This window comes from Ctenocephalides felis, unplaced genomic scaffold (assembly GCF_003426905.1).
Source record: "Ctenocephalides felis isolate EL2017-DRISC unplaced genomic scaffold, ASM342690v1 CF-g0.4_SCAFFOLD_01492, whole genome shotgun sequence".
Taxonomy (NCBI): Eukaryota; Metazoa; Arthropoda; class Insecta; order Siphonaptera; family Pulicidae; genus Ctenocephalides; species Ctenocephalides felis.
In genome coordinates this window covers 46,359,252-46,386,670 of record NW_020537646.1, presented here as the reverse complement: position 1 = coordinate 46,386,670, position 27,419 = coordinate 46,359,252, and the positions used below count along the sequence as shown (strand labels likewise).

General features: G+C 28.6%; 2 protein-coding genes across 2 annotated transcripts in view; one reads left to right on the top strand and one right to left on the bottom strand.

Annotated features, from left to right (window-relative positions):
• LOC113371478 (protein ECT2-like) overlaps nucleotides 1-27,419 on the bottom strand; it is a 365,352-nt gene that overhangs the window by 87,451 nt on the left and 250,482 nt on the right. The gene's annotated exons all lie outside the window — the stretch shown is intronic.
• On the top strand, nucleotides 5,224-19,066 carry LOC113371482 (putative adenosylhomocysteinase 3). The gene is made up of 11 exons (XM_026612108.1): nucleotides 5,224-5,242; nucleotides 10,308-10,395; nucleotides 11,336-11,470; nucleotides 12,022-12,194; nucleotides 13,562-13,760; nucleotides 13,844-13,994; nucleotides 14,184-14,336; nucleotides 14,867-15,032; nucleotides 15,806-16,052; nucleotides 18,478-18,598; nucleotides 18,658-19,066. Exons 4-11 carry the CDS (start codon nucleotides 12,024-12,026, stop codon nucleotides 18,662-18,664), a joined length of 1,215 nt encoding a protein of 404 aa, XP_026467893.1. The 5' UTR covers nucleotides 5,224-5,242; nucleotides 10,308-10,395; nucleotides 11,336-11,470; nucleotides 12,022-12,023; the 3' UTR covers nucleotides 18,665-19,066.

Below are 27,419 nucleotides of genomic sequence, written 5' to 3'. Positions count from 1 at the left end.
AAAATTCGTTTATAAAGTCATTAAGATAATTGATGCTGTGAAAGTTATTAGAATACGATTTTAAACTTTGTATGAAATTCGAAAGTTTTCGTAAATTTAAATATGAATATTATTTTCGAAGTTATTGTAATGCGTCAAATATTTTGAAGTGTTAAATATTAATACTGAAAATTAAAAAAAATGTGTCAAGCTCGAAACTATACAAAGATAAGTTTTTCAATATTTTTTTAATCAGAAATATAGATTTTTTGATGAGCTCATATATTTTGCAAATGTTTGTCTCTAAATCATTTCCCTAAAATGTCTAAACAAACTCAACTCAAATATATCAAAATAAAAAACATTTTTATATAATTTTTATACAATAAAATTTGTAAAATCGTACAAAGCATCTTCTTAAGACTTTCGTTACTAGTGTCGAGTTTTCCCTATAGACGACATCATCCAGTATCCCTAAAGTAGACATTGCTTGAATATTTATCACTGAGTTAAATGTTATTGTAATTTTTAGTTCTATAGAAGTAATTTTCATTTTTGAAATATATTTTCATTGATAACGAATGGATAGTCTGAAATTTTTTGTGCATCAAGTAGGTGCACCTACTTTAACGGCTTGCTGGTTGTACAGTAGTCACTCATAAGGAAAACACTTTTGTAGTGATAGTATTAATCTATAAATATCTATAATAATGCTTGTAATCACACATAAGTGGGTTTTGTATGGCACCTCATTAAGTCAATAATATCATTGATGATTGATCACCTTAATCATAAAAGGTATTTGACATATTGTTTCTTTATATAATTATTAAATCATAATAATTACTATTATATATAACACAATGATTGAAGTTCAAGCGTTATTATGAATATCATGTGATACGGATGATTAAGATGGACCAATTGTACAACATAATTTACTCTATATACCACTAATTCTTAAGCAAATATTAACATATAAATAGTATTATTAGGCAATTCATAGTTTTAAAAATAACTTATGCTCAGCACGTTATTGGCTTTTTCTCTTACTTTAAATGTTTTTAATTAACATAGTTATGCTGCGCGTTCGTGATAGACAACTTGGTTTTCACGCATTATCTGAATGATGAATTAGTTGTTTTTTATGAATTAGTAAAATGGGATTTGAACTCAGTATCTTGTGGTTGCAGAACACACATTTTCTACTTTATAATAAGCATTAAATGCTTGAAATGAAATGTTTTGATTACTTTATTCGTATGTGTTAATCAAAAACTGAAATGTTAATTAACATTAGATTTACGGATGTGGTTATATACCTATTTTTTTACTGAAGTGAGCCAAATTGACTCATACTAGTAGATGAAGTTTTTGGAAAAAAATAGCTCTAGGCCAATTTAAATAAAATGTTGATTATCAAAAAATGCACGAAAACATTTTTTATCATTACTTGGTACTATTAGTGTTTATGAACAAGTTTGTAATTTTTTCTATTTTTGTGCTTCGTAATTAGTAGTAAAAATTGGTAATAATGATTGCTTTTATAAATTGTTAGCGTACAAATCTTAGATCTATATAATCGTGTAGTAAAATTGCTTATTTTTTAGTGAAAGCGAAAATTTTATTTTTGAAATAACAGTTGAACATTTTGCCTAAATATTTAAAACTCAATTCTTCTTGTTTAAGTTTATAATGTGCACGTATCGGAAAGCTTATGCAACTTGCCTCAAGGCAAAATGCTACTTATAACTTAGTCAATATTTAAGTTACAGTATTAAATATTGATATAAGATAGTTGCAGAACTATCTTGTCGACCACTTGCTCTGCCTCCCAAAACCGCTTAAGCCCTAGGCAATAGCTTATGTATCGCTTATATATTGCTCAAATAGTATAATACCTAAATAGTATGTTTCAGAAATTCACATAATTTATTCACTTATGAGTGCTTTGACTCTTTAATTGTTTACATGAATATTTTTGCATAATTGCGAGTATACTAGTCCCGAAGAAATACATTGAATTAGTATAATCAATACATCAACTGTAGTTTTGATAGATGATAACAAGCAAATAGAGATTTTTTATGAATGTATGTAGGCTTCAGAATAATTGTTACTCGGAATCTTTTTATATTAAGTGGTACTGTTATGATATCCTAGTTTAGTTTCTATCTGTACACGATTTGAAATTTTAAAATAGATTTGATCGAATGCAACTAAAACCAAAATGATTTTTTGACTGTAGACTTTTGAATTTAGACATCTTTTGTTTGTACTTTATTAACATTTATTGTACGAAATATTTTGAATAGCATAAAAAATCACTTTCACATTCGAGCATCTGTATGTGTTGAACAATATTTCAATGATCTGATATTTTGAAAATTTTCCATCTCCATCTCTCGCACGAGAAGATAATACATCGAGAAGACGTAAAACATTAGGTAAATAAATTCATTGCATTTATTATTTTGTTGCTCATAATTTCTTTTGTTAAAGCAATGTGTTCGGCAACACTTCACAAAAGTTTGATTACCAATGATATATTTTAACGATAACGAAAATTCATATCTTGATGTGAATCGGTTTGTATACTAGTGCAGGATATATTTCATATTCTTCATGAAATCACATTAAGGGGGTCTTCCTATGTGACGGCCTGTTTTTTAGGGATATTTTAGGATTTTTTTTTCTACGACCAGTAAATATTTAGAGATTCAAGTTTTTTATCATTTATTAACACATATTTGGACAGTATAAATATAAAATTTCAGCTAAAATATTTAGTCAAACTAGAGTTACAGCGCTCTGAACAACCCGCCTCGAAAAAAGAGCTCCCACTGTCTCCACGATTCCGGCTGATCGGCTTATCTGACCAAAAAAAAATAAACAGCGTTTTAATTTGTAGGCTTAAAAGCACGGAATGACCTATAATCAAATGAATACAAAAAAAATGGATTTTTGATAGACATTTGAAATAAAAGTTGCAAATTAGGCGCTTTTTATTTGTTTTTTGCTATAAAAAAATCGAAGGTTTGAAAATTTTCATTCTATGCGTTTAAACAGATTGAGTGTGCCCTGTAAATTTCAAGTAATTCGGTCCAGCCGTTTCTGAGATACAATGGAGGAAAGTTTGAAAAACACAGTTTTGAGAAAAACGCGTTTAAAGATAAAATGATCGTTGTACTATATACTATATGTATACTTTTTAAATTTTCAAAAACTATTTGAGATATCGATTTGAAATTTTAATATGTTATTTTAAAGGTGTAATCTACCGAAATATGAAAAGAAAAAAAAATCGATTTTTTCAACTCATCACATAGGAAGACCCCCTTAAGTTCCTAGTCTTATTTTTATGATGTATTTCTTCATATTTAAAACATAGATATATTCAAATATCTTCTATTTCAAGCACATGCACAGAGTTTTGTTTTTGTGGTGATTTTTCAGATTTTCACTTGTTTTTTTAACTTTTGTTTTTTTTAAACAAAAGATCGAATATTTTATTAAGATTTATATCTAACTAGCAAACCCGACGAACTCCGTTTCGCCACCAGATGGTTTCGTGAGAAAGATGAGGTAATTGCAATCGTTTAAAGTCAATCGGAAGACCAGTCGGAATCATTGGTATGTCACCAAATCGCCAGAAATTTTTGATTGAATGGTGAAATTCAGTGCGTGTACATTATTATGCCATGCACCACTATAAAGCTATAAACCTTATGGAGCCCGAGACCTTTCCAACGAATGCAAAATTGGCGAAATCGGTTTGTGCGTTATGGAGTTATATTGTCAGGAAGGAAAACCCGACTTATTTTATATATATGTAGATAACAAAAGTGATTCATCAACTTTAATAAACAATAAAACATTAAATCCTACTAGATGAGTAGAACATAATATTATGACCGTTTTTTATTTAAAAGATAGTTTTTTTCGAAATCCAAGAAGCACTTACAAAAATGATTCTATAATATTACAAAGCAGGTGATAAAAATGAAGCTGTTTCACTTAAAAAAAGGTTGAAATCTACAATTTTATTATCTTATTGGTTTTTCATTTTAATATCCCACAATTTATCGATGAAGCTTCTAAAGAAATTCTCAATCTAAAGACATTGATCCAAATCTAAAGCAATTGATTTTTTAAATGTATTAAAACGTTTGAAACTTAGTCTAGAAAAATTAAGACTAAAGGCATAATTTTGGGAATTTAAAACTAGATGCAAATAATGCAGCAACAAAAATGGTGCATCACCACTGAGTTTTCGAAAACTCGTCAGAGGAAGGTAAAATAACATGATGACGAGCTTTTACGAATATATATGAGCGTCTGTGAATATATTTTATCATCGTATTGGACATATTACAATTTTCAGAATTTTGCAGTCTTTAACTGGCTTTAATTTTCTTGGGAAATTCATAAAAACTCGCTAACGTGATTAATAGACGCCCTCTTATGTTATAGATACTTTTGCGGAACAGAAAGAAAACATTTTACGATGATGTTTTATTTTCCGAAAAGTTAGCGAACAAATGTAAAGTATTGAAAAGATTAAATCAATTACAGTAAAAAATATTGTTGATGGGAGATTATGTAATAGTAATGTTTAACCCCAAAGGGGCCGTTCAAGTATTACGTAAGCACTATCGGGGGGCGGGGAGGTTGTTGATTTGCTTATTTTGGGTTGACCTGGGGGGCAGGGGAGTCTGGATGATGATTAGTCATAGATAGTATATTTATTTTTTAAATTAATTGCAAAATGTTTACGTAAGCATGGGGGTAGGGGGTAAGAGCTTTGCTTACTTTTGCTGACAAGGGGGATGGGGGGGGTAAGTAATTGTAATAAATCTGCTTACGTAATACTTGAACGATCCCAAAGTACTATGTTCTTTCTATTTTAAATTTTGTACTATTTGTAACTGAGTACGTTAAAAAATCTCGATTTTATTAAAATTTCGAGTACAATGAAACGTGATAGTTTACATACCCAATTGCGATTAACTACATTTATCAATAGGATGGACTGGGGCATAAAAATACGAATCGAATGCTTTTTGAACCATCCAAATTGGTTTTAGCCGTTTTTCCGAAAACATAGCTTATTGTAAGTTATGCAAGAAAGAAATTTGGCAGAAATTAACAAAAATTATTTGGTTTTTTAGTTTGTTTTGCGATGTTTATTTCGCTAATACGTTTCGTGTTTTAGGCTTTGAACACTGTCAGCACTGTCATTGGCCAGAGATCCATTCCATTGGTAAGCTTTAATGTCGCACCGTTTGGCTATTTGTGTCGGTGTTCTCTGCTCGTTTTTTGTGGTGCAAATTATTCACTTATCGTTAGCATATATTAAACTTACTATATATACACTAATAGTTAATATATATATATATATATATATATATATATATATATATTAAATCTCTATATCCATATGTGTGTATATCCGTATGTATATATATGCTTATGTGTTTATAAATTTGTGTGTGGGAGTGTTAATTTGCCAATCGCACTAAAACTGTAATTATTCAAATTTCTATGATATAATTCTTGAAAAAATCAATTTTATATCTTGACTGGATTATATTTTTGGCCATGTCTTTGCACGAAATTGCTTTTATTTCCATACCGTTTTACACATTACTCTATATTTATATATTTCTTGAAATCTTTGTGTTAATTACTCGCTTTGCTTTTATTACTGATGTATATCTTTTTATTAGTTTAATCTTATTATGCGATTTATTATATGGTTTAAATCTATTGATTTGAACCATATATTAAATCGCATATAATTGTCTATTACCATTATTAAGAAATATGCTATTTTTTGCCAGGTTGATATTTATTCGATTAATCTTATTGACAACAATCGAAAATAGGTATACTTGGTATAAATAAATGTCTGAACCATTTTTAGTTTATTGTTACTGTAATATCATGATCGTTTTGATCGTTAATAATACGCACTAGAATCCTTTTCTTCTTATTGCTGTTTTATATTATAGCCCGGTCAATTTACGCATTCAAGGTAACAATAATTCTTGTGGGCTGTAACTTTGCAAAATTGTTTAAAATACAATTATGGTCAAAGGTAAAAAAAAATTACCATTTTGCAATTTTTAGCTAAATGGTTAGTTTTATCGCAAAATTACTTGAGACAATATTGTGGAGCATAAAATTATCTACAATAAATGCGTCCTTTTTTTGCTCAGAGCCACCGTTTTAAATTTGAAAAGTACGTTTAAACGCCAACTCAAGGTAGTGTGCTTAGCTCGTTTTTTTTACGTGGTTGTTCCAATAGGTTATTTCACGGGTCTGTTGTGATTTTGTTTGTTTCGGAACACAAAAAGCAACTAATTTTATTCCTGGGAGTCATAATTTTCAAATGTTTCTACATCTTTTTCGTATCGTTTTTCTTGATTTTCTCCTTCTTCTTCTTCTTTTTCTTCAGATCTTCCTCAGAGCCAAATATATATTTAAAACGGTGGCTCTGAGCAAAAAAAGTATTGATGCATTTTTGCAGATAATTTTATACTCTACAATATCATCTCAAAACTGACCATTTAGCTAAAATTCGCAAAAGGGTCGTTTTTTTACCTTTGACCCTGTGCCATTTTTTTTTTAGCTCGCATCTGATCGATAAGGGATTTTGAGATTTCTTTTATAATTGTGTTTTAAATAATTTTGCCATGTTACAGCCCATTATGAATTATAGTAACCTTCACCCTTATTTTAGGTTTAAATTGACCGGCTATTACGTACGAGGTGTGTTCAAAAAGTACCCGGAATTACTAATAATTAAATTTCGCGGGTCTGGAGTGTCTGATTGTCAAAATTTTTTTTTTATTGTGTTGGTATACATGCCCCTAAAGTATGATGAAATTTTCAGCTATATTCACTGTTTACTTTGTCTGTGGTAGTCGCTAAGGTTCGACGTGTTTTTCTGAGCTCGGCGATTTTTACAATGGAAGAATTGAAAAGTCAAAGAATTTGTATTAAATTTTGCGTAAAAAATGAAATAAAGTGTTGCAAAGTGCAAAAATTCACCAGATATGGCTCCGTGTGACTTTTTCCTATTCCCAAAGTTGAAGAGACCCATGAAAGGACGGCGGTTTTCCTCGATTGAAGAAAATCGCTGAGAGTGCTCAAGGACATATCAAAAAGTGAATATCAAGGGTGCTTCGAAAATTGGAAAAAACGCTGGCATAGTGTATTATATCTGGGGGGACAACTTTGAAGGGGACCACATTAATGTAGACGAATAAATAAATATTTTTTTTGAAAAAACGAAAATTCCGGGTACTTTTTGAACAGACCTCGTATATATTACCCTTATCGAACAGTCAAATTTTTTTCATTTTCTTGTTTTGAAAGCATTTTGTATGTCGATTTAATAATCTATATAAAACATTTCAATTATCATTCGCTTCTGGAAATAACGCTAAAATGTACTATTTTCTATTTTGTATTTCTATATTTGTAATATTTATATAATATTTGCACGTGTAATATTAATGCATTAAGTTTAATTTTGTGATGTGTCTTTTATGATTATTTTATGGCATTTTATGTGACGTAACAACTCATTATCTATTATAGACAAATATGAACATATTTTTAAAAGTTTTGAATATTATAGCATTCCATGCTATTGTATACGTTACCTTGTAGAATGATACCTACAGTTTTATTGTAAAGTTGGAGGTATTGAAAAGTGTCGCTTTTTTATTGTAACATTGATCGCAATACAAATTGCCAAAAATTCGATAATTTTATAAGCTGGAAAAGCGCCGAAAATAATTTTGGATTTTAGATTGAAGCAACTAATGTCCTTAGTATAATGTTGTATCATGTTAAACTGATTGATATCAAAGTGAACGAAAAAATGTTGAAAGTTTTATGGTTTGTTTAGCGTGAACGAAAATTTTGTATCATTTGAGTTATACTTCTTACCACTAATACTAATATTAGTGTGTTATATTAAGCAATACTATATTTTCTGAATGTTTTACCATTTGCTTGCATTTTTTTTTAAAGTATTACGTGTGGCTAAAATTCCCTAATTTCCTAATGCTATTAGAAGGAAACCTATTGATTGGTCATTATTTTGTGATGAGGATATTCGTAATAAAGATGTGATAATATGGTTATTTGTAATAGAGTTGTGATATATGGATATTTTCACTTGAAATAATATTTGGATCTATATTTTCAAATGCAAAGTCATATCACTACTCTTCGATATCAAGCTGTTCAAAACGAGAATAGAATCTTGTGATTCTATGCTGGTCGGGTTGCTGATCCATTATTCACATTTTATAACGTTGCCCTTGGCTAAAATATTTTCTGTAGATGTTACAGTTAAATTCGGCTATCGTCTGTGTGGATGCTAATTATATTTTTAACATTCAGTAGCAATACTATTAATATAACGTAAAATGCTTATCTAATATCAATTTCTAATGTCAACAGCACTTGTATCATTATCTTAATTATTTTGATATCACACTTTGTTCAGTTATCTCGCTTGTGAATTTATTACTGATAAGTAAGCAGATTTCTACAGACCCATTTTATTGATGCAATCTCCCAGGTATTGTTTGATTTAGCCGAATGGGTATATAATATTGTACATACGTTCTATTCTTTCAGAAGAAGTTTGCGAACTACTTTTTTGTGATACTATACAATATTTTTTGTGTCTTTCTGTATCCGGAACCCAGTTGTCTATTTTTATTTTAAAATGTTTATTAAAGTGAGTACCATTTGATGGAAAATCGAATGCAAATACCATATTTAAAACCGGTGCAAAATAAGTGTTTTCTTGAAGTTTTCCAATATATCCTTACTTAATAATAAATGTGAGGTTTAATTATTTATGATAAATACAATTAATATTGGTGATTATATTGGTATATGATTCTTTTAAGAATTATTATTAACTTATTCTTTAAATTGGATAAGTAATTTTGAAGTTGCGCTTATATTATAGTTTATTGAGTCGACCGTGTCTAATTTAAAGTATAATAAATTATTATTTTATGTAAAAACAATATTTAATATTATTTTTGTGTTAAAAATTAAATGATTATTTTTAATTGCGTTAAAAAATACCATTATTTATTTTTAGCTTCATGTGCAGAGCAAAGACATAAGGTGGCTTTACACACTGATTAACTAATTAATTACTGGAAAAATCCAAAAAAAGATTGATAATTACATGTCTTTGATAATATTTTTAGAAAAATACCCAATGAACACCGTATGAACAATCTTTAATTATTTTCATTATTATTATTATTACTATTTATTCGCACGAAAAGTAAATTTTTGGCATTTGCTAATTTTATGTTTCTGAACTAAATATTTTTAAATATTGAAGCCTATGAAAAGTGGTTGAATTATAAAAATGTTTGAAATTTTAATTAAAGAAGTTTGAAATAATGAATCTTGAAAATTTGAAAGTTTGTGATATCTTATACAAATAACGTGAATAATAATCAAGTGGAAATAGCATCGATTATGTTTTGATGAAAAGTCTTTATTTTCAAAATAAATAGTTGAACACCTAATTACTTTTTATGTTTAATAATCATAACATATCATTATATGGTCAGTAAGTATCTGAACACATTTTCTTTCATTTAATTAATATTTCAAATGCATAATTAATATCGTTTTTAGATATTAACATATATTCAAATAATATTGTAGAATGTAATTCTTCGAAATTTTTATTACATAGAATTTGCTGTAAAGACAATTTATCAATTGTGTGAAAATAAAACCTAAAATTTAATATCACCACATTCCTCCACAAATTATACTATACTGTATCAATTGATAAGGTATGCGCACTTCCACCACTGAATACGTAGTCGTAAACAGACTAAATTGCAGGTATTGGAGTGACACTAATCTTAAATTGAAGCACGAAAACCCCAAGATTCCTGTATGGGCGTCGTTGTCAATAGAAGGCATTACTGGGCTATACTTTAAAAGATAGAAGATTAAAGGCTGTTCCAGTAAATACTGAGCGGTTTTTTGACATGCCCACCGAACTTTTCTCCCCCGCGCTCCATTGGGTTGCAATCGTTTCTAATCAACCCTTGATTCAAAAAATGGGAAAACATGTTAATTTTCGTGACTTTTTGAATGCAGTTTCAAAAAAAGATGTGTTTCATGTACTCGCTCCTTCAATGGTTTTTAACATGTTCAAATGCGCCGTATAAAAACTGTACAACGATGAAATTATTATGTAGTATGTTGTTCCTTGAATATTTTATTTTAGTATTGTAACGTGAGGTATTAAATTTCAGGACAATAAAACTTCAGGAGCACTCAAGAAAACTTCGAGGTACAGAAGTAGGTCTCTGTCGGCGTCCTCAACTGATTCTTATAGTTCAGGTAAATAACTCTTCATGATTTTAAGTATCAATTAATTATTTATAACAAATATTATCTAAAATTATATTTTCAGAATTTTATACATATTGTTTCGTGGTTTTAATTCCAATATTTATTAATCTCAACGTTTGTTTTATTATTTCTGACAAACATTTTTTTCTTTTTTGGAAAATAATTCCAGAGACTTACTCATGAATTTTTTTCCAAACATGTTTTACTGATTTCTTGAATTCTGTCGAAGTCCCAAACATTGACTTTTTTTATAAATATACTATACCTAAATACTTCATAAAAATGGTTATTTAATTAACTATTTTGTTTATACATGGCTTAGTTCTTTATGTCAAAAGTTTTCGTATAATGAATAATTGTTTTGTCGTTGTTATACATAACCCATTTTTCGTCCACAGTGATGACGCTCTTCACATATGGATGATTTTCCTGACGTTTGAGAAGTAAACGAAACAACCCTTACAAAATATATTTCTATCAATATGGGAATCCATATATATTAAGCTTCGAGATTGAATCAGGTTTTTGAAGTGGTCTTGAACAGTTGAATTTGATAATTTAAACCAATCCTTGCTTGTGGTAATTTACCGGTTTGCATAACCTAATCTATATCATGTGTTTATCAGCTTTTAAATCTTACCTTAGACATTTCCGGGAGAAGATTTTGAAAACCAGTATTGGCACTGGCGTCTTTCCAATATATTTTTTGATATGCAAGGTATTTTTCCTGCCTTGTATTGGGAATTTTATTGTTACTATTTGATGATTTATTGCTTTCTGCATTCAAATGGGCAACGACCAAGAAATATTGCGTAAATCAATTATACTTTTTGCCATCCTAATATGAACACGTGGGCTATGTCTGAAATTGAGCTCTAAATCAAATTAATTTTTTTGTTGGAAATTGTATAACATATTTTGCATGTAGCTAGCAGCTCTGAAGATGATGATGTTTCACCAAGAGAAAAAATACAGAAAAGTTCAAGCGGCCATGCAGACTTCTGCGTGCGCAACATTGATCAACATGCATTTGGCCGTCGAGAAATCGAAATTGCCGAACAAGGTATTTACATTTTTTGAATCTTTATTTTTGGTACAATTAAGGAATATAGGTGTTTGAATTTAGCGCTCTTTAAATGGTGAATTAGCTTTTACTGATAATCTGTTCATCGCATTTTAATTAGTCATTAATATGATTAGATTTCTTGATAATGTCTTTTATCTTCGAATCGACTTCAAATTAACGTATGCGATAATATGATTGCAGAAACTGTAGTGCAACTATGGTAAAAAAAATGTTTTATTCGTTTTGTAATTATTATATAATAATTATAAAATACTATTTCTACTACTAATTCTCAATAATTTCTCAAACTGTTCAGATTTGTAAATCATTGTGTTAACGTTATAAGAAGATTAAAACTAATGATAAGCGCAATTAAAAAACTGATTTTTTTTCAAAAAATCAGACATTTATAAAATTCGCACCTTTTATTTAATTAAGACTGAACACTAACGTAGGAAGCGATTCATGTTTATAATGATGCCAATGTATGACATTCCCTGATATTTAAAATACCTTGTTTTACAATATATGTTTTTTATTTATGTCAGAAATGCCTGGAATCATGGCTTTGCGAAGAAGAGCTGGCGATGATAAGCCTTTGAAGAATGCTAAAATTGTAGGCTGCACCCATATTAATGCGCAAACGGCGGTACTTATTGAAACACTTGCAGTACTTGGTGCACAAGTTCGTTGGGCCGCCTGCAACATTTATTCCACACAAGTAAGCATTGCGCATTATATCTTCTTTAAATTTATTTAGTACATTCATAATAAATATGACAAATAAATACAACAATTCGTATAAATTATAGATACTCAACATCAAATTCAGAACTAGTGGTGCATGGCACTCTGCCTTAAGACAAATTGCTGGTACTTTCCGTACCAGAATTAATTATTCGAGGAAAAAATCAGTGATCAATAAATATTGATCAATGATTAATAACAATTGTTATAAATATTTTCAAATAAATAATTATCAATACTATATATCGCTCATATTATGTAGCGACGATCTTATCGCATAAAGCACTTGAGAATGTTTACAATGAATCAATCTGAGGATATATTCCTCACGATTAGAATTACGCATATGAAATATATATATATATATATAATTAAAATGAATTGTAAGTTTACAATTTATATTCAAAGTAGAAAACTTTGTATGCGTATTTTTGAAAATTTTGAGAAAAATTCTTTTCTGAAAATTTTGAAATTTGTGTGAACCTTATAAGTGAACTTTAAAAATTAAAAATCTTGGTACAGAATCTAAGAAAACTGTAAAAAAATTAGTACTCATTTTAAAATTACTATAAAATATCTGATAATTTGATTAATATATGTCTAATGATCATTTTTGCATTTCTTTTTTATTTTTTCTTCTGTATCTCCAAAACCGCTGAACCAGTTTTTCCAAAAATTCAAACACTTCGTTCTTTCAAAAACTGAATTACCGTTTTTGGCATTTGTTGCCCCGTATCTTCGAAACGGGTGGGCTTGTTTTCGCCAAAAAATAACCAGCGCTTCAGCAATATGAATCGAATGTAGTTTGAATCAGCAAATCGGTTGATCCGTGCGCCCCAAATCGTGGTCGAAAAATTGTATCCACATATGCATACACACACATATATATTTTTTCTGAGGTATGCCAAAATGTTCAGAAACCTTCAAAACGTAAAGATATGCAAAAATTTTGATTTTTGATTTTTTTTGCGTTTACTATAATTCACCACTGGAAGTTAAAAACGTCATTAAATTGATATCACAAGGAATACTTCGGCAAGGAAGTTTTCCATACACTTTTAATAAATGTGTTATATATGTGAGAGGAAATTATTTCATTAGTCCAAAGCACGCTTTAGTCAAGCGGATCTGATATTGATCAGTGTCAGTCCTTTAAAAAAAAAAAAGATATAATAAACTAATATATTGATTATTTGTAAACAAATATCCATATTAAAAAAATTCTAATAGTACATATCTTTTTGAACATTTAAAAAACATAACTTCATGCCAAATTTTTTAAATAAAAATAATTGACTAATAAGTTTCTGGTATTTCATGTGGCGTTCCTTGAATTTTTAGAATGAAGTCGCAGCGGCATTGGCTGAAGCAGGATTTGCAGTATTTGCATGGCGTGGTGAATCAGAAGAAGACTTCTGGTGGTGCATCGACAAATGTGTAAACGCAGAAAATTGGCAACCAAATATGATTCTAGATGACGGCGGTGATGCCACGCATTTGATGCTAAAAAAGTATCCAACCATGTTTAAAATGATCAAAGGTACGTTGGAGGTCCCGAATAGATACTAAGGCAGAAAATATTTTTGTTGAAAATGAGAAAGTAAGATAACAATTTATTTTCAGGAATTGTTGAAGAAAGTGTTACAGGAGTACATAGACTATATCAGTTATCTAAAGGTGGTAAACTAACTGTACCAGCCATGAATGTGAATGACTCAGTTACAAAGACGAAGTTTGATAATCTTTATAGCTGTCGTGAATCAATTATTGACAGGTACTAATTGTGAAATAATTTTATTGGAGAAACTGATACAATAAAATCAAAGTGGTATTCAATTTGCTTCAGATTATTCAGCTTTTTCATATATTGCTTTTTCATATTCAATTAAAATTAATTTTAATTAATAGCATGTAATTTATATTTTATTTAAATGTTTTTTTTTATTTTATTTGTTAATTTTAGCTTGAAGCGTTCAACGGATGTTATGTTTGGTGGTAAACAAGTTGTATTATGTGGTTATGGAGAGGTTGGTAAAGGCTGCTGCCAAGCTCTGAAAGGTCTTGGTTGCATAGTTTATATAACAGAGATAGATCCTATTTGTGCCTTACAAGCTAGGTAAGTATTTACATTTTAACACCAAAATCTAATAAATCAAATGTAACAGTTGACTTTTGATCAGAACAGAGATCTTTGTTCATTTTTATTTAGTTATTCATTTTGAACAAAAATCTAAATGGGTTTTTATATTCTTAACAATACATGATTCAAATAAATTAAAAATTTCAATTAATATTAAGTAATAGTATATACAATTGAATTTGAATGGTTTTGATAGAAAAAGCATAAACTTTAAGAAATGCAACACAGTACATAATTTTTTTTCTTGAGATGTGCTGCATGTGCCATTTTACAAAACACTACAAATTTAGGATGCTCAACAAATCTTATCTTACAATTTACTCGACTTAAACTTAAATTTGATTGATTTGATTTTTTTAGAATTCGTTCATAAGTATTTATTTGCAGATGTTATTAAAGTTTTTGCATTATGCTATTTATTATAAAAAAAATAAATCAAGTAAATTTCACAAAAAGTTGAATATATGCATTATATATTATTTGATTTGCCAAATAATGTCTTATAGCATGGATGGCTTCAGAGTGGTGAAATTAAATGAAGTTATAAGAAATGTTGATATAGTTGTAACAGCAACTGGCAATAAAAATGTTGTGACAAGGGAGCATATGGATAAAATGAAAAATGGCTGTGTCGTCTGTAACATGGGACACTCTAATACAGAAATTGATGTTGTAAGTGTTTTTTAATGTACTTTTCAAGTAATTTCTTGATTAAGTTACTGTTTCTTAAGTATCACGTATGTGTAGGTATATATATATATATATATATATATATATATAAATATATAACTCACACTACTTCTTCCCTGAATCGAGTTTAACTCAGGTCACAGACCTGCCTTAGGGCAGTACTACCCATTATTATTATTATTATTATATATATGTATATTATTACCTGCCGCATAATACGGCTGTTACGTTCCAAAAAAGTAGCGTGTTATGCAAATCCGTGTTATACGGGACAAAGAACTAGTACAAAAAAAACATGCTACGTATCATGATTTTATAATAAATATTGTTATATTTATTAAATTTTTTTTAAAGAAGAAATATACATTACATCAATTATATGATTTTTTTTGTAATAATTGAATAAGTGCTATCCAACACTATCCTTTTTTGCAAGATATCCTCATTCTCTGAGCAGCTTTCTGTACTACCTCTAGATCCTGCATTTTGCATGCATTTTTTTCAACAACAATTATATTTGCGATTACTTGCTTTTAGCGAAAAGATATTTATATATTTACCACGTGCTAAGTTATTGCACTCATTTTATTCAAAGGAAATTTGTTTAAGACAAATTCAATAAGTTCGGATAAGTCTAAATTTTTTTTATAGAACGTACGAATAACATCAAATTAGTTATCTTTTGCATTAGTTTCATCACATTTATTGAGCTATTGTACTCTGATTTTACTAATTTTATATCATCTATTCAACAGAATAGCCTAAGAACGCCTGATCTGACATGGGAGAAAGTTCGATCTCAAGTAGATCATGTTATCTGGCCTGATGGAAAACGAATTGTGTTACTTGCAGAAGGAAGATTGGTGAACCTATCATGTTCCAGTGTTCCTTCATTTGTTGTTTCTATAACATCAGCGACTCAAGCATTGGCCTTGATAGAATTGTTCAATGCTCCTAGTGGACGCTATAAGTCTGATGTATATCTTCTACCGAAAAAAATGGGTTTGTTCACTTTACATTCATATTTGTTTAATCATTATTAGATTTAAAATTATCTTCTATATATATAAAAATAAGTCGGGTTTTCCTTCCTGACGAAATAACTCCAGGACGCACGAACCGATTTCGAAAATTTTGCATTCGTTGGAAAGGTCTCGGGCTCCGCAAGGTTTATAGCTAAGAAAATTAGGGGTGCATGGTATCGCGCCCTCATGCAAATTTCTGGAATTTCATGCACCGTAATTAACAATTCGAGTAATAAAAATAATCAACAATTGTTTTAAATAATTTCAAATAGATTATCTTCTATATATATAAAAATAAGTCGGGTTTTCCTTCTTGACGAAATAACTCCAGAACGCACGAACCGATTTCGACAATTTTGCATTCGTTGGAAAGGTCTCGGGCTCCGCAAGGTTTATAGCTAAGAAAATTAGTAGCGCATGGCATCGTGCCCTAATGCAAATTGCTGGAACTTCACGCACCGTAATTAAACATTCGAGTAATAAAAATAATCAACAATTGTTTTAAATAATTTCAAATAGATTATCTACATATTCTACATATATATAAAAATAAGTCGGGTTTTCCTTCTTGACGATATAACTCCGGAACGCATAAACCGATTTCGACAATTTTGCATTCGTTGGAAAGGTCTCGGGCTCCGCAAGGTTTATAGCTGAGAAAATTAGTTGTGCATGGCATCGTGCCTTAATGCAAGCTGCTGGAACTTCACGCACCGTAATTAAAAATTCGAGTAATGACATTAGTGAGAATTATCAGAATTATACTTCGTTAAGTCAACGAGCAATACTTGCCGCAAAGAATAATGATGTACACGCCCTTAATTTCATCATTCAATCAAAAATTGCTGGCGATTTGGTGACATGCCAATGATTCTGACTGGTCTTCCATTTGACTTCAAATGATTGCATTTTCCAGTTTGCCGTGGGGTGGGTGGCATCGTGCTTTAAGGCAAATTGCTGGAACTTACCGTACCGTAACGAAATGTTCGAGGAATACTGAATGTTTTCAAATAGATTTTTATAAATATTGTAACATTGTCTAATATTTATAAGAAGTATATAAACTGAATTGCAAATTTAAAATTATTTGTTTAAGTTATATTAGAACTTTAGTCAGAATAAAAATAAAATCTGAATTATTTTCGATATACAAAAAAAACTAAAAAAAAAAAAAAAATCATACAAATTTTTTTTTTCCAAAATCAATTATTTTGTTAAGACAAGCAGAAAGTTCTTCGAATCATTTAAATCGGACGCTTAGTTCTCTCAAAAACTGCCATTTCTTACATATTCAGCTCCGTATCTTCGAAATGGCTGGGCCTCCCTTGCCAAAAACTAATAGACGCTTCTCCCAATCATTACTAATTGAATGTATTTTAGATCATTCAAATCGGATACTCCGTTCTCTCAAAAAGTCGATTTCTTTTTTCTGCACTCTTTGCTCCGTATCTCCGAAACGGCTGGACCTGCCTTCGCCAAAAACTAATCAGCTCTTTTCCCTATCAATAGGAATCGAATGTTTTTTGAACCATTCAAATCGGTTGATCAGTGCGCCCGAAAACATGACTGGAAATTTGTATCCATACATACATACACACACACACACATCCATTTTTTCTGAGGTATGCCAAAACGTTCAGAAACCTTCAAAACGTCGAGAAATGTAAAAATTTTCAATTTCGATTTTCGGCCCATTACAATTTTCCTACGGGAAGTTAAAAATATGATATAATATAATCGAATTACTTGTTTTCATTACAAGTCAGTAATTCTGAAAAAGATTTATTTAAAAAAACTGATTTTTGATTTTTGTTTCCTTAAATAGTATTAGTTATTTTAAATTACATTTCATATCATATTTAATTTATTATATATTATATTTAATTTATTTTAGTTTGAAAGGTAAGGGTCCCAACTGATGTTATATCGTGATAGTTAGTTTTTTGTAATGATCTGTTCTTCGTAACTTACTGTTGTAAAACAATTTTTTGATGGCTTTCTTAAAACTTTGTATGATGTCATAATAAACATTCTCGTATATTATAACCGAACGAAAAGTGGTATGATTAGAAGCATTTATTAAAATTTGGATTTACGGGAGGCGCTTTTAGGTTCGTGTAGTTGTATAGTTATGTCTTTGCATGGGCACATTATTATAAATTATTATTATTTACACGTAACGAGATGTTCAAGCAACTTGCTTTAATAATTTTTTTTTTTTTTTAATTTCAATAATTATTACAACTGTTAAATTATTAACATCTAGTAATATTGATAAATAATAACATAAATTTAAATAAATAAAAGTGTGAAAAATGTCACATGTAGAATTAGTTTTTAGTTTAATTACTTTAATTTATTTGAACTGAAAAAATAAATATAAACTATATTACATGTTGTAGATGAATATGTGGCTAGTTTGCATTTACCGACATTTGATGCTCATCTAACAGAGCTGACCGATGAGCAAGCCAAATATATGGGTCTAAATAAGGCTGGGCCTTTTAAACCTAATTATTACAGGTATGTGTTTTGATTTTTTCTTTCATATTTGGATTATCATTATATTACTCTTATTTTAGGTACTAATGTTTGAAAGGTGGTGCACATATAGACAAAATAATGACCTCGGCATTTAATAAGATAAGAAGGTTTGGAGAAATGTATATACAAAATTATTTCTCCAAACATAAAATGTAACAAAAAATTCAATTTTATTTATATGACACACTCTTTTAAATTATTATTTATTTTAATCTGTTGTCATTAATTTGTTTTAATTTTTTTATTTAAAAAAAATTATAAATCTATTCGGGTTCATAAATATTACATAAATGATTCTTGAATGACTGACCATTCCAATTTTTAATAAATGTTGTACATATTAGACACACTTAACACTATAGTTGAAAATAACTCCCAAGATTTTATCAATTTTAGAAAATTATATATTAAAAAGCTGGAAAGTATAAGTATTTAGTTACACTAAATTAAGATAGAATGAGCCTAAATTTTATATTTTCTATTCTTAAAAGTGACAATATTTATACTTCTATATTTTTGCCTCTACATTCTTTTCATTCTTTGACATTTTATATTTTTTTATTTCAAGTATAAAAAGTATTATACATTCAATATTAATATTTTCTTTTATAAATAATTTATTGTTTTCCTCACATAGGTATATTAGAATTCCAACATATTATCTTATAAAAAACACAAGATGATTAAAATATTAACAATTTTGCTGAACAATTGTATAGTTGCAATAAATTTATATTGGATTAAATTTATTTTCAAAGATGATTATTGCTGAGAGTCAAAAGTATTTATTCTCAATAATGTAGATGTAAATAAAGTCGATTATTCCCTGCATACTAGTGGAATTTCGGGCCTGTACATATTGTTTAATATCATTATGAACAGTTCTATGTAATTTGTAAATATGTAAATTGCAATTAAAAAATATTTTTGAAAATGATTCATATACTATAAATAAATATTAATTTATGAAATCCATAATACAATAACATTCACATGAAACTTATTTTTATCTAATATTAACAAATTGCAGACTACACGTATTTTAAGTGATTAAATATAATTTGGACAGAAATAGCATGTCAGAATACTTATGTTGATAAGTAAATTGAAGTGCAATTAAAATATTATTTCATAAAACATCTTACAATTTCTTTCTTTCACCTTACTTCTAGATTTTATATTTGTAACGAATGTCATATTTTATTTATATATAAATTTATCTTTCTTTATAATGTAATTAATTAAGACCGAATCCCTGATTTTGTTTCACAACATGATATAATATAATACGAAGAAAATAATATATAAAATAACTTAACAATGTCATTGTATTAATGTTGATAATGTAATCATACTTGTTAATAAATTATAATCCATAAAAATATTCAAATTTTTTCGTTACCAAAATTTCTTTAAACTCTAATACTAAAATTGCATTTGCATGTGCACTTGCGTATACATTTTGTGCAACAATAAAATATAACTCAAGCACAAATAATAATATATCTAAGAAAATGTAGATAATTGAAAATAATTATAATAAAAGGTAACAAAAGCTTTAACAAATATTGTTGCTTGAGCAATTAAGAGTTAATTTTGACAAGTTTTGCTCTTTAAATAAAATTTTTAATTCAAAATTTCGTTATTTCGATTTTAAAAAAATCCACTCATAGAACTAAATGCATATTGTTATATATCTTCCAAATTAATTTCAAATAAAAATACTATATTAACAAACAATAATTAATTAACTTCCCGAAGGAGAAGTTTATGTTTTCATAAAAAAATCCGATTTGCTAATTTTTGGTTTTCTTGACGTTTCAAGCCATTCTGAATCGAATGGGACCTTATTAGGAAAAAGTATGTGTGTGTGTGTGAACAGATTTTTTGCCGTAAATCGACGTTTTCAAAACTTCAAAACCATTCGATGTATCTCGATGAGGATTATTGTTTGTCACTTTTGGGCGACGATCGGCCAAGTCGTTTCCTTATAAATAGCAGAAAAGTGAAAATTTTTTCGTCCACGTTTTAGCCCGCAATTCTGAATCGATTTTGAAAATTCAAAAACCGTTCCAAAGATATTGGTTGGGAATCGTGCTGATTAGTTTTTGGTAGAAATCGGCCGAGCCGTTTCCTTGTAATAACGTGTTAAATTTTTTTTTTCGACGATTTTTATTATTATTATTTTCACGGTAGATACCATAGTCTTATAGATCATACTAAAATATTACGGCCCTACGACAAGTCGTTTAAATTTTAAAAATTCGTCAAAGTTTGCAAAAATTAGTATCGTTTTTTTTGGCATTTGTCAAAATTAGACCTTTGATCGACGTTTTCTCAAAAACGCCTGAACCGATTTCAGGAATTTAAAAGCCATTTGATGTATCTCAATGAGGACTATCGTTCGTCAGTTTTGTGCGACGATCTGCCAAGCCGTTTCTTTGTAATTTGTAAAAAAGTGGTAAACCTTTCGTCCACATTTAAGCTCATACTACCGAATCGATTTTAAATCAAAAACTTTTCGAAAGATATTAGTTGAGAATGATACTGATTAGTTTTAGGGGAAAATCTACCGAACTGTTTTCTTGTAATTAACTGTTGAAAAAGAAATTTAAACCGATTTTTATGGAACTTTTTTTGGTGATATATATCATGGCCTTATAGAACTTACTGAAATATTACGGCCTTACGGCATGTAGTTGTCGTAGTGTTAAAAGTTCATCAAAGTTTGAGAAAATGGTTACTTTTTTCGATGTTTGTTCAAATTAAAATTAGACGATTTGCTTGGTATAATGCTAGAGTACTTGGTCTCAATGCACATATACTAATAAACCATTAAAGTCCTACGGAAAATGGTTCAATTATAAAAATGGTTTATTTTTGAAAATTTGCTTTTAGAAAATACTCTGAGTTAACGTGTTCGTTATGGGTAATAAATCCACTCGGAATACTTTTAATCACTCATAAGTTAATTTATTTTTTATTAATTAAATCGATCATTTATACATTTCGGGAAGTTCATGTAACTTGTCTCAAGGCAAAATACCAATACCAACTAGTTTTAACATAGTCTCAGAAAAATGATCGCTTTTTGCAGAGGAATTCAATATTAAAAATCATGATGCTAGTTTGTGTGCAATGATTTTTAGCCGTAGCCAATTATTATACAATAAAGAAACCAATTAAGTCCTGTAATATTAACATGTGAATCTATTTACAGTACTTTGTGTGTGACTTCATCCTCACATCTTTTTCCGTGATCAGTATATAAAAAGCTAAAATTTAAAAATAAAAATTAAATTCATCTGATGCACATATAAAATATTTTATATTCCACATTTAATATTAATATTAAAGCCGAAGTCGTATGTTTCTGTTTGGATAATCTAGAACCAGGGGGCTGTCAGTTTTGTTTGTTGCATGTTGCAGTGAGAAGTGATCGTATTCGTCGAATTTGGAAGACTGGTTCAATGTCTTTATAGTCTTTAATTTTTTTTAACAAGATTGAAGTGAGTAAAAAATTATAGCCTTTGATTTTTCAACAAGATTGAAGTGGGTGAAAAATGTGGATGTTTTGGCATATTTAATAAAATAAAATATTCAAAGATATCCAAAAATCCGTGGATAATGCGTGGATAGATAATATTGAATATATTTGAAAATAATACCACAAAAACTTAGTCAAAAAATCCGTGGATATCTTTAAATATTTCATATAAATAAAACGGCTAAAACTTTGTTTTCCAGAATTTTTTTTTCCAAAAAATATTTTTTTCCAAAATTTTTTTTTTGCATTTTTTGGGAATCTTCTGACAAATTTTTGCGTTTTGAGTCTTCTTTGGAAATTTTGTGCTGCCCTCAATAATATGTTTGAGGTCATTTATATGGATCTCAATGGTGTGGTCAAGGAGAGGTGATTATATGCATATTATATGTATAAATGAAATAATTGAATATAATTAGTCCAAATAATTTCTTAGTTTTAACATTATATTATTAATAATATGAACTATTGTTGAATAATATGAATTTGATGTTATTATTGCGAATTTAGATAATTTTTCTATCATATACATTTTTGCATGCAAGAGAGGGATGTAGAAATATTTTGTATATTTTATTTAATTAGTAATTAATATTTTTATTTCATTTGTATAATTTCAATGAAATAAATTTATGTGCGTATTAAAATTAGCAAATGTTATTTTATTAATTAATTTTATATATATATGTGGTTGATAAAAACAATCCAGATAATAGAAATGGAAAGAAAACTAAACTTAACTGCTGTATGTTGATACTAAAAACCATGTTACCAGTCTATATAAATATAGGTTCTATGCTCTTTGTTTAATTCCTGTTGTAAATATTTTTAAAATAAATCAACAGTCTGTGCTGTCTGGGATTTGGTTGAACAACTTACTTTATCATAATAATAATTATCCATGTCGCAAATGTAAATAGATTTGAAGTTAAAGTGTACTGTTTTGTGATCAGGTAAGTACTAAATAATGTTTTATATTTTAATTTGAAGGCAAAGTAGTTAATGTTTGTTTGAATATAAATATTTTGACAAAACTGTTGGGCATAATTCTAAACAAATATTTGTTAAATACATTTTCAACACATTGTGATATTATATATTATAATTAATTATATTGATTTAAGTCCAAAACAATTTTTAATACATGATTTGTTACTTCAAAACGTCAAAATTGAATTATATTGTAGAAGTGTCAAACTCAAACGTCAAAATTTTGTTGACAGTTGTTTTGAGGTTAAAAATGTCTGTTGTGACAGGTTTATTTTCAAATGTGTTTTAAAAATGTTAATGAATTAAAGAAATGTCTAATAATTAAGTGAATAGCTCAGGTTTAGTTAATTTTTTCTTACTTTTTTAAAACTATTCAAAATAAGAAATATTTCAAAAGAGGAAAATACTTTTTTCATTGCTCAAACAAAAAGTGTGCTATTTATACAAGGAAATAAGTTTTTGAATGTTTTCTTTGAAAACAAATATTAGTGTATTAATTTTTATACTAATAATAGTTAATATAAGTACAGTTGTTATTAATAAATCAATATCTACATCACAAATGGGTCAAAAAATATATATGCTCTTTGTAAGTAATGTTTTTTCTTTTGAATCATAAGTGATAAAATACAAATCATTTGTTTGTCCAATGTTAATGAAATATTTAGGAAGTTTGCACAAAATTAAATTATCTATATTTTGTTAGAATTTGATACTTCTACAGTAACTCGATATACATTAAAATGTCAGTCAAAAGAAGAACAATGATTTTAGCAAGCTAACAGCTGTTTCATTCATGTTTTTATTAAATACATTTTACTAAATTTAAAATACTTTTGCATATTTTGATTAATTTTTAGTAATTAGCAATATGCGACATTTACAGTTATATTTTTTACAGTTTGCAAATAACTTAGAAATTTTGTACCGGACACTCTCATTTGTTTATTTTAGTATAAACTTGGTAAAATTTACTAGAATTTAGTATAAATTGTTTTATACACTTGGATATCAACATTTTGAATAATTTGTAGTTGAAATGCGAATAAGTATCAATATGTGAGGTCTTATCAAATAACTTGGAAATTTTGTTCTAGTCGAAACGCTGACCTTAATATTTTTCTAATTTTCAATATTTGGTTGTAGGAATTTTTTTCACATTTTGTCAAATATTTTGAAAATTTTATTCGGGACACTTTTATTTGTTTATTTTAGTATAAACTAGAGAATTTTAAATATGTGCACTTAAATTTATTTACATTAGTAAAACCTAGATAAAATTTACTAAAATTCAGTTTAATAATTGGCTATAATTGATTTTGGATATTTTTTTTTTATATTTTGTCAAATAACTTTAAAATGTTTTTCCAGGCATATTAGTAAAAAAATATATAAAATTCAGATTAATAAATATTAAAACCATAGACTGCTATTCACGCTTTTGTTTAAACTACTATTTATGGACTCAATATAGAAAATGATATATCAAATTATTAGATTAATATAAATGATTTATTATTCGGCTGTACTTACACATATTTAATGTTACTAGTCTAGTATTAAGTAACATATAATACTATTTATGATGTATATCCTCAGAATAAATTTTATTCTTATTACAGGTGCTATGACTTATAAGAATGCCTTAAAAAGAACTTTACAACCTGGGTCTCCCCTATAGTAGAAGGAAAATATAATCGACAACTAATTGAACAAAGTCTTTTTGATGAAAATTTAGGACGAAATTATCCTGATTGATGAGCTTCAGGGCTTCAATGGCACACATTGCAAAACAACGAAATCTTTGGTTGCTACATCGGAATTTTGTCAAAAAAAAAAATGAATTTGTTTTCGTAATTTTAGAAATGTTTTGAATTATTTCAAAAGATTTTAGGACTCTGATTTCAAAAATGCTATCCGTTTTTGGATAGATCCATCTTTGAAAACTTTGATTGGTTTTGATAGATTTAGAGTCGATGAATTTGAAAATGTTATATATTTTTGGATTGTCGGATTCGAACCAGCTTCCTTCGGGTTGGAGTCTAGTTGAACGCTCTAACCGATTCGGCCACGGCGACCAAGATTGTCCGACGACAAATACTGGAAGGACATTCTTCGACGATCGACCATCATGATTGGACTCAAGGTCACAGGGGGATGATATGAAAGTATTAAATGTTCACCCTGGGGGTTGAAAGTGGGCTCATTCGATTCTGTGGGTCCTTGCGAATTTCAAGCAGCGGGTTACAGGGGGGAAAATTTCGTCGGTTTTTCGCTCAGGAGACGAGAAAATCGACTTTTTGTAAATTTCGCGATTTTTGTATGGGAATTTTTCGAAAGTTTTTTGCTGGCATCAAAGATTCGGTCAAGGTCAAGGTCATTTATATGTGGTCAAGGTTAAAGAGATTCATATAAACGACCTTGACCGAATCTTTGAGGCCAGCAAAAATCTTATATATATATATATATATATATATATATATATATATATATATATATATATATATATATATATATATATATATATACATATACACATACACACATACATACATACATACATATACACATACTCATTTATATTTATATATATATGCATATATATTATGTCGATTTTTGTAATACTGACACTCAATAAATTTAATTATTTATCAATATATCTTATTTATTTACACAGTTAGAAAAATTATTGAATTCAATTTTTTTTTATATAAATGAGGTTCGAACTGGGGAACCTCGAATTATTATTCTGGGCTAAACCGTATCTTTACGACCTCGGCCATTCGCACATTTGGCATACAACATTTTTAGGAAACTTATATCTTTCAGTTGGAAAATAACACTTTATATTTTTACAAAAGACTACGGTTTTGTAAAACCAATTGGCCGAGATCGTTAAGTGACTACGGTTGCTCAGCGTGTCTCGGTTCGATTCCAGAAGAGGCACAAAAAATCGAATGTATAGTTTTTCATAGTTATCAAATATTAGTTCAAAATATTAAATTCAGGTGTCGCATTTCGACCTTGACACTTAGTATATTTCTGAAAAACAAAAAACTCAAGTTTCGCACTTGACTGTAAGAGAGATGACGATGGTACAGGAAGAACCACGGGAAAGAGAGGGGTAGAGGCAGATGATGAATAAGAGAGATGTGTATGATACATATTTTTTATTAAAATTCAATATTAATACAATATGAGGATAAAAATAACTATTATCATCAATAACTCAAATAGCCGAACGGTTTAAGTGACCGCATACTCGGTGAAATCGCTCTGGAGGCACAAGGTGAGACGGATCGAGTCACCGTACCGTAAATATTTATATCACATATCCAAAGACTAAACACATTGCTTTTTACCGTATATATTAAAATAGGTGAATTTCACAATGTTTTAAATTTCTATTTGAATTTCGCGCTTTAAATGGTACAAGTGGCCACAGACTTCATGTTGCTAAGTTCAGTCGCCTGAATTGTCAAAAAAAATTTCCTGAATTAACATGTGCTATGGTTAATTAAGACTTTTTAATTAAATCTTTGATTAGTTTTAATTAATTTATGCATCAAAACGTGTAATTAATTTAGTAGATCAAATTGATATAATAAATTTATCGTAAACGTTAATTAAAAGCCAAAAAATGGGTATGTTTGGAAGTGCCTAGGTGTACCTTGAATAGTTTGATAAGTATCTCTTTCAGGGTCTCCTTTTTGAGTAGTTTTTATAATTAAACCATGTATTTACAGTGCCAATGTATCCTTTAATTATATACATGCAATTATCAATAGTATAATTTATATATGTGCTTTTGTAGGTTACATTTAAGTACTTCCAACTCATATCTGTTATTATCGAATTCTAAATTCACGAAAGTCTTTAATATAAGTCGTGTGTCGTGTATTGTGTAAAGACTTTACTCGGACTATGCAAACAGGTCAATATACTTATAAAAAAGTAAAGTAATGTAGTGGTTCTAAAGTAGTGATTTTGTGTTGACTACTTGAGATTTCTGGTAGATGCTCCAGAGGTGGTTCGAGTAATGACTTAGTGTTTTGGGAGCTGCTGCAGAGGATATCTAACAATGTAAGTGTAAAGCATGTTTTATACATAGCGAGTCAAAGAATATTTTTCTGGAATTATATACAGATATTTATCGTATTATATCTTTGCACCTATAATATGTAATAATTTATAATCCATATCACTAATATTTCGTTAAAAACACTCGTTTTTTTTTTGAGAATATTTGTAAATTTTGAATTTAAA

What these genes read in the sequence shown, in the direction of transcription:
- LOC113371482 (XM_026612108.1), top strand. Translation starts at nt 12,024, where the DNA reads ATGCCTGGAATCATGGCTTTGCGAAGAAGAGCTGGCGATGATAAGCCT. An exon ending in CGTGAATCAATTATTGACAG is followed by an intron (nt 13,995 to 14,183) that starts GTACTAATTGTG and finishes TGTTAATTTTAG; the next exon opens with CTTGAAGCGTTCAACGGATG. An exon ending in ATTTGTGCCTTACAAGCTAG is followed by an intron (nt 14,337 to 14,866) that starts GTAAGTATTTAC and finishes AATGTCTTATAG; the next exon opens with CATGGATGGCTTCAGAGTGG.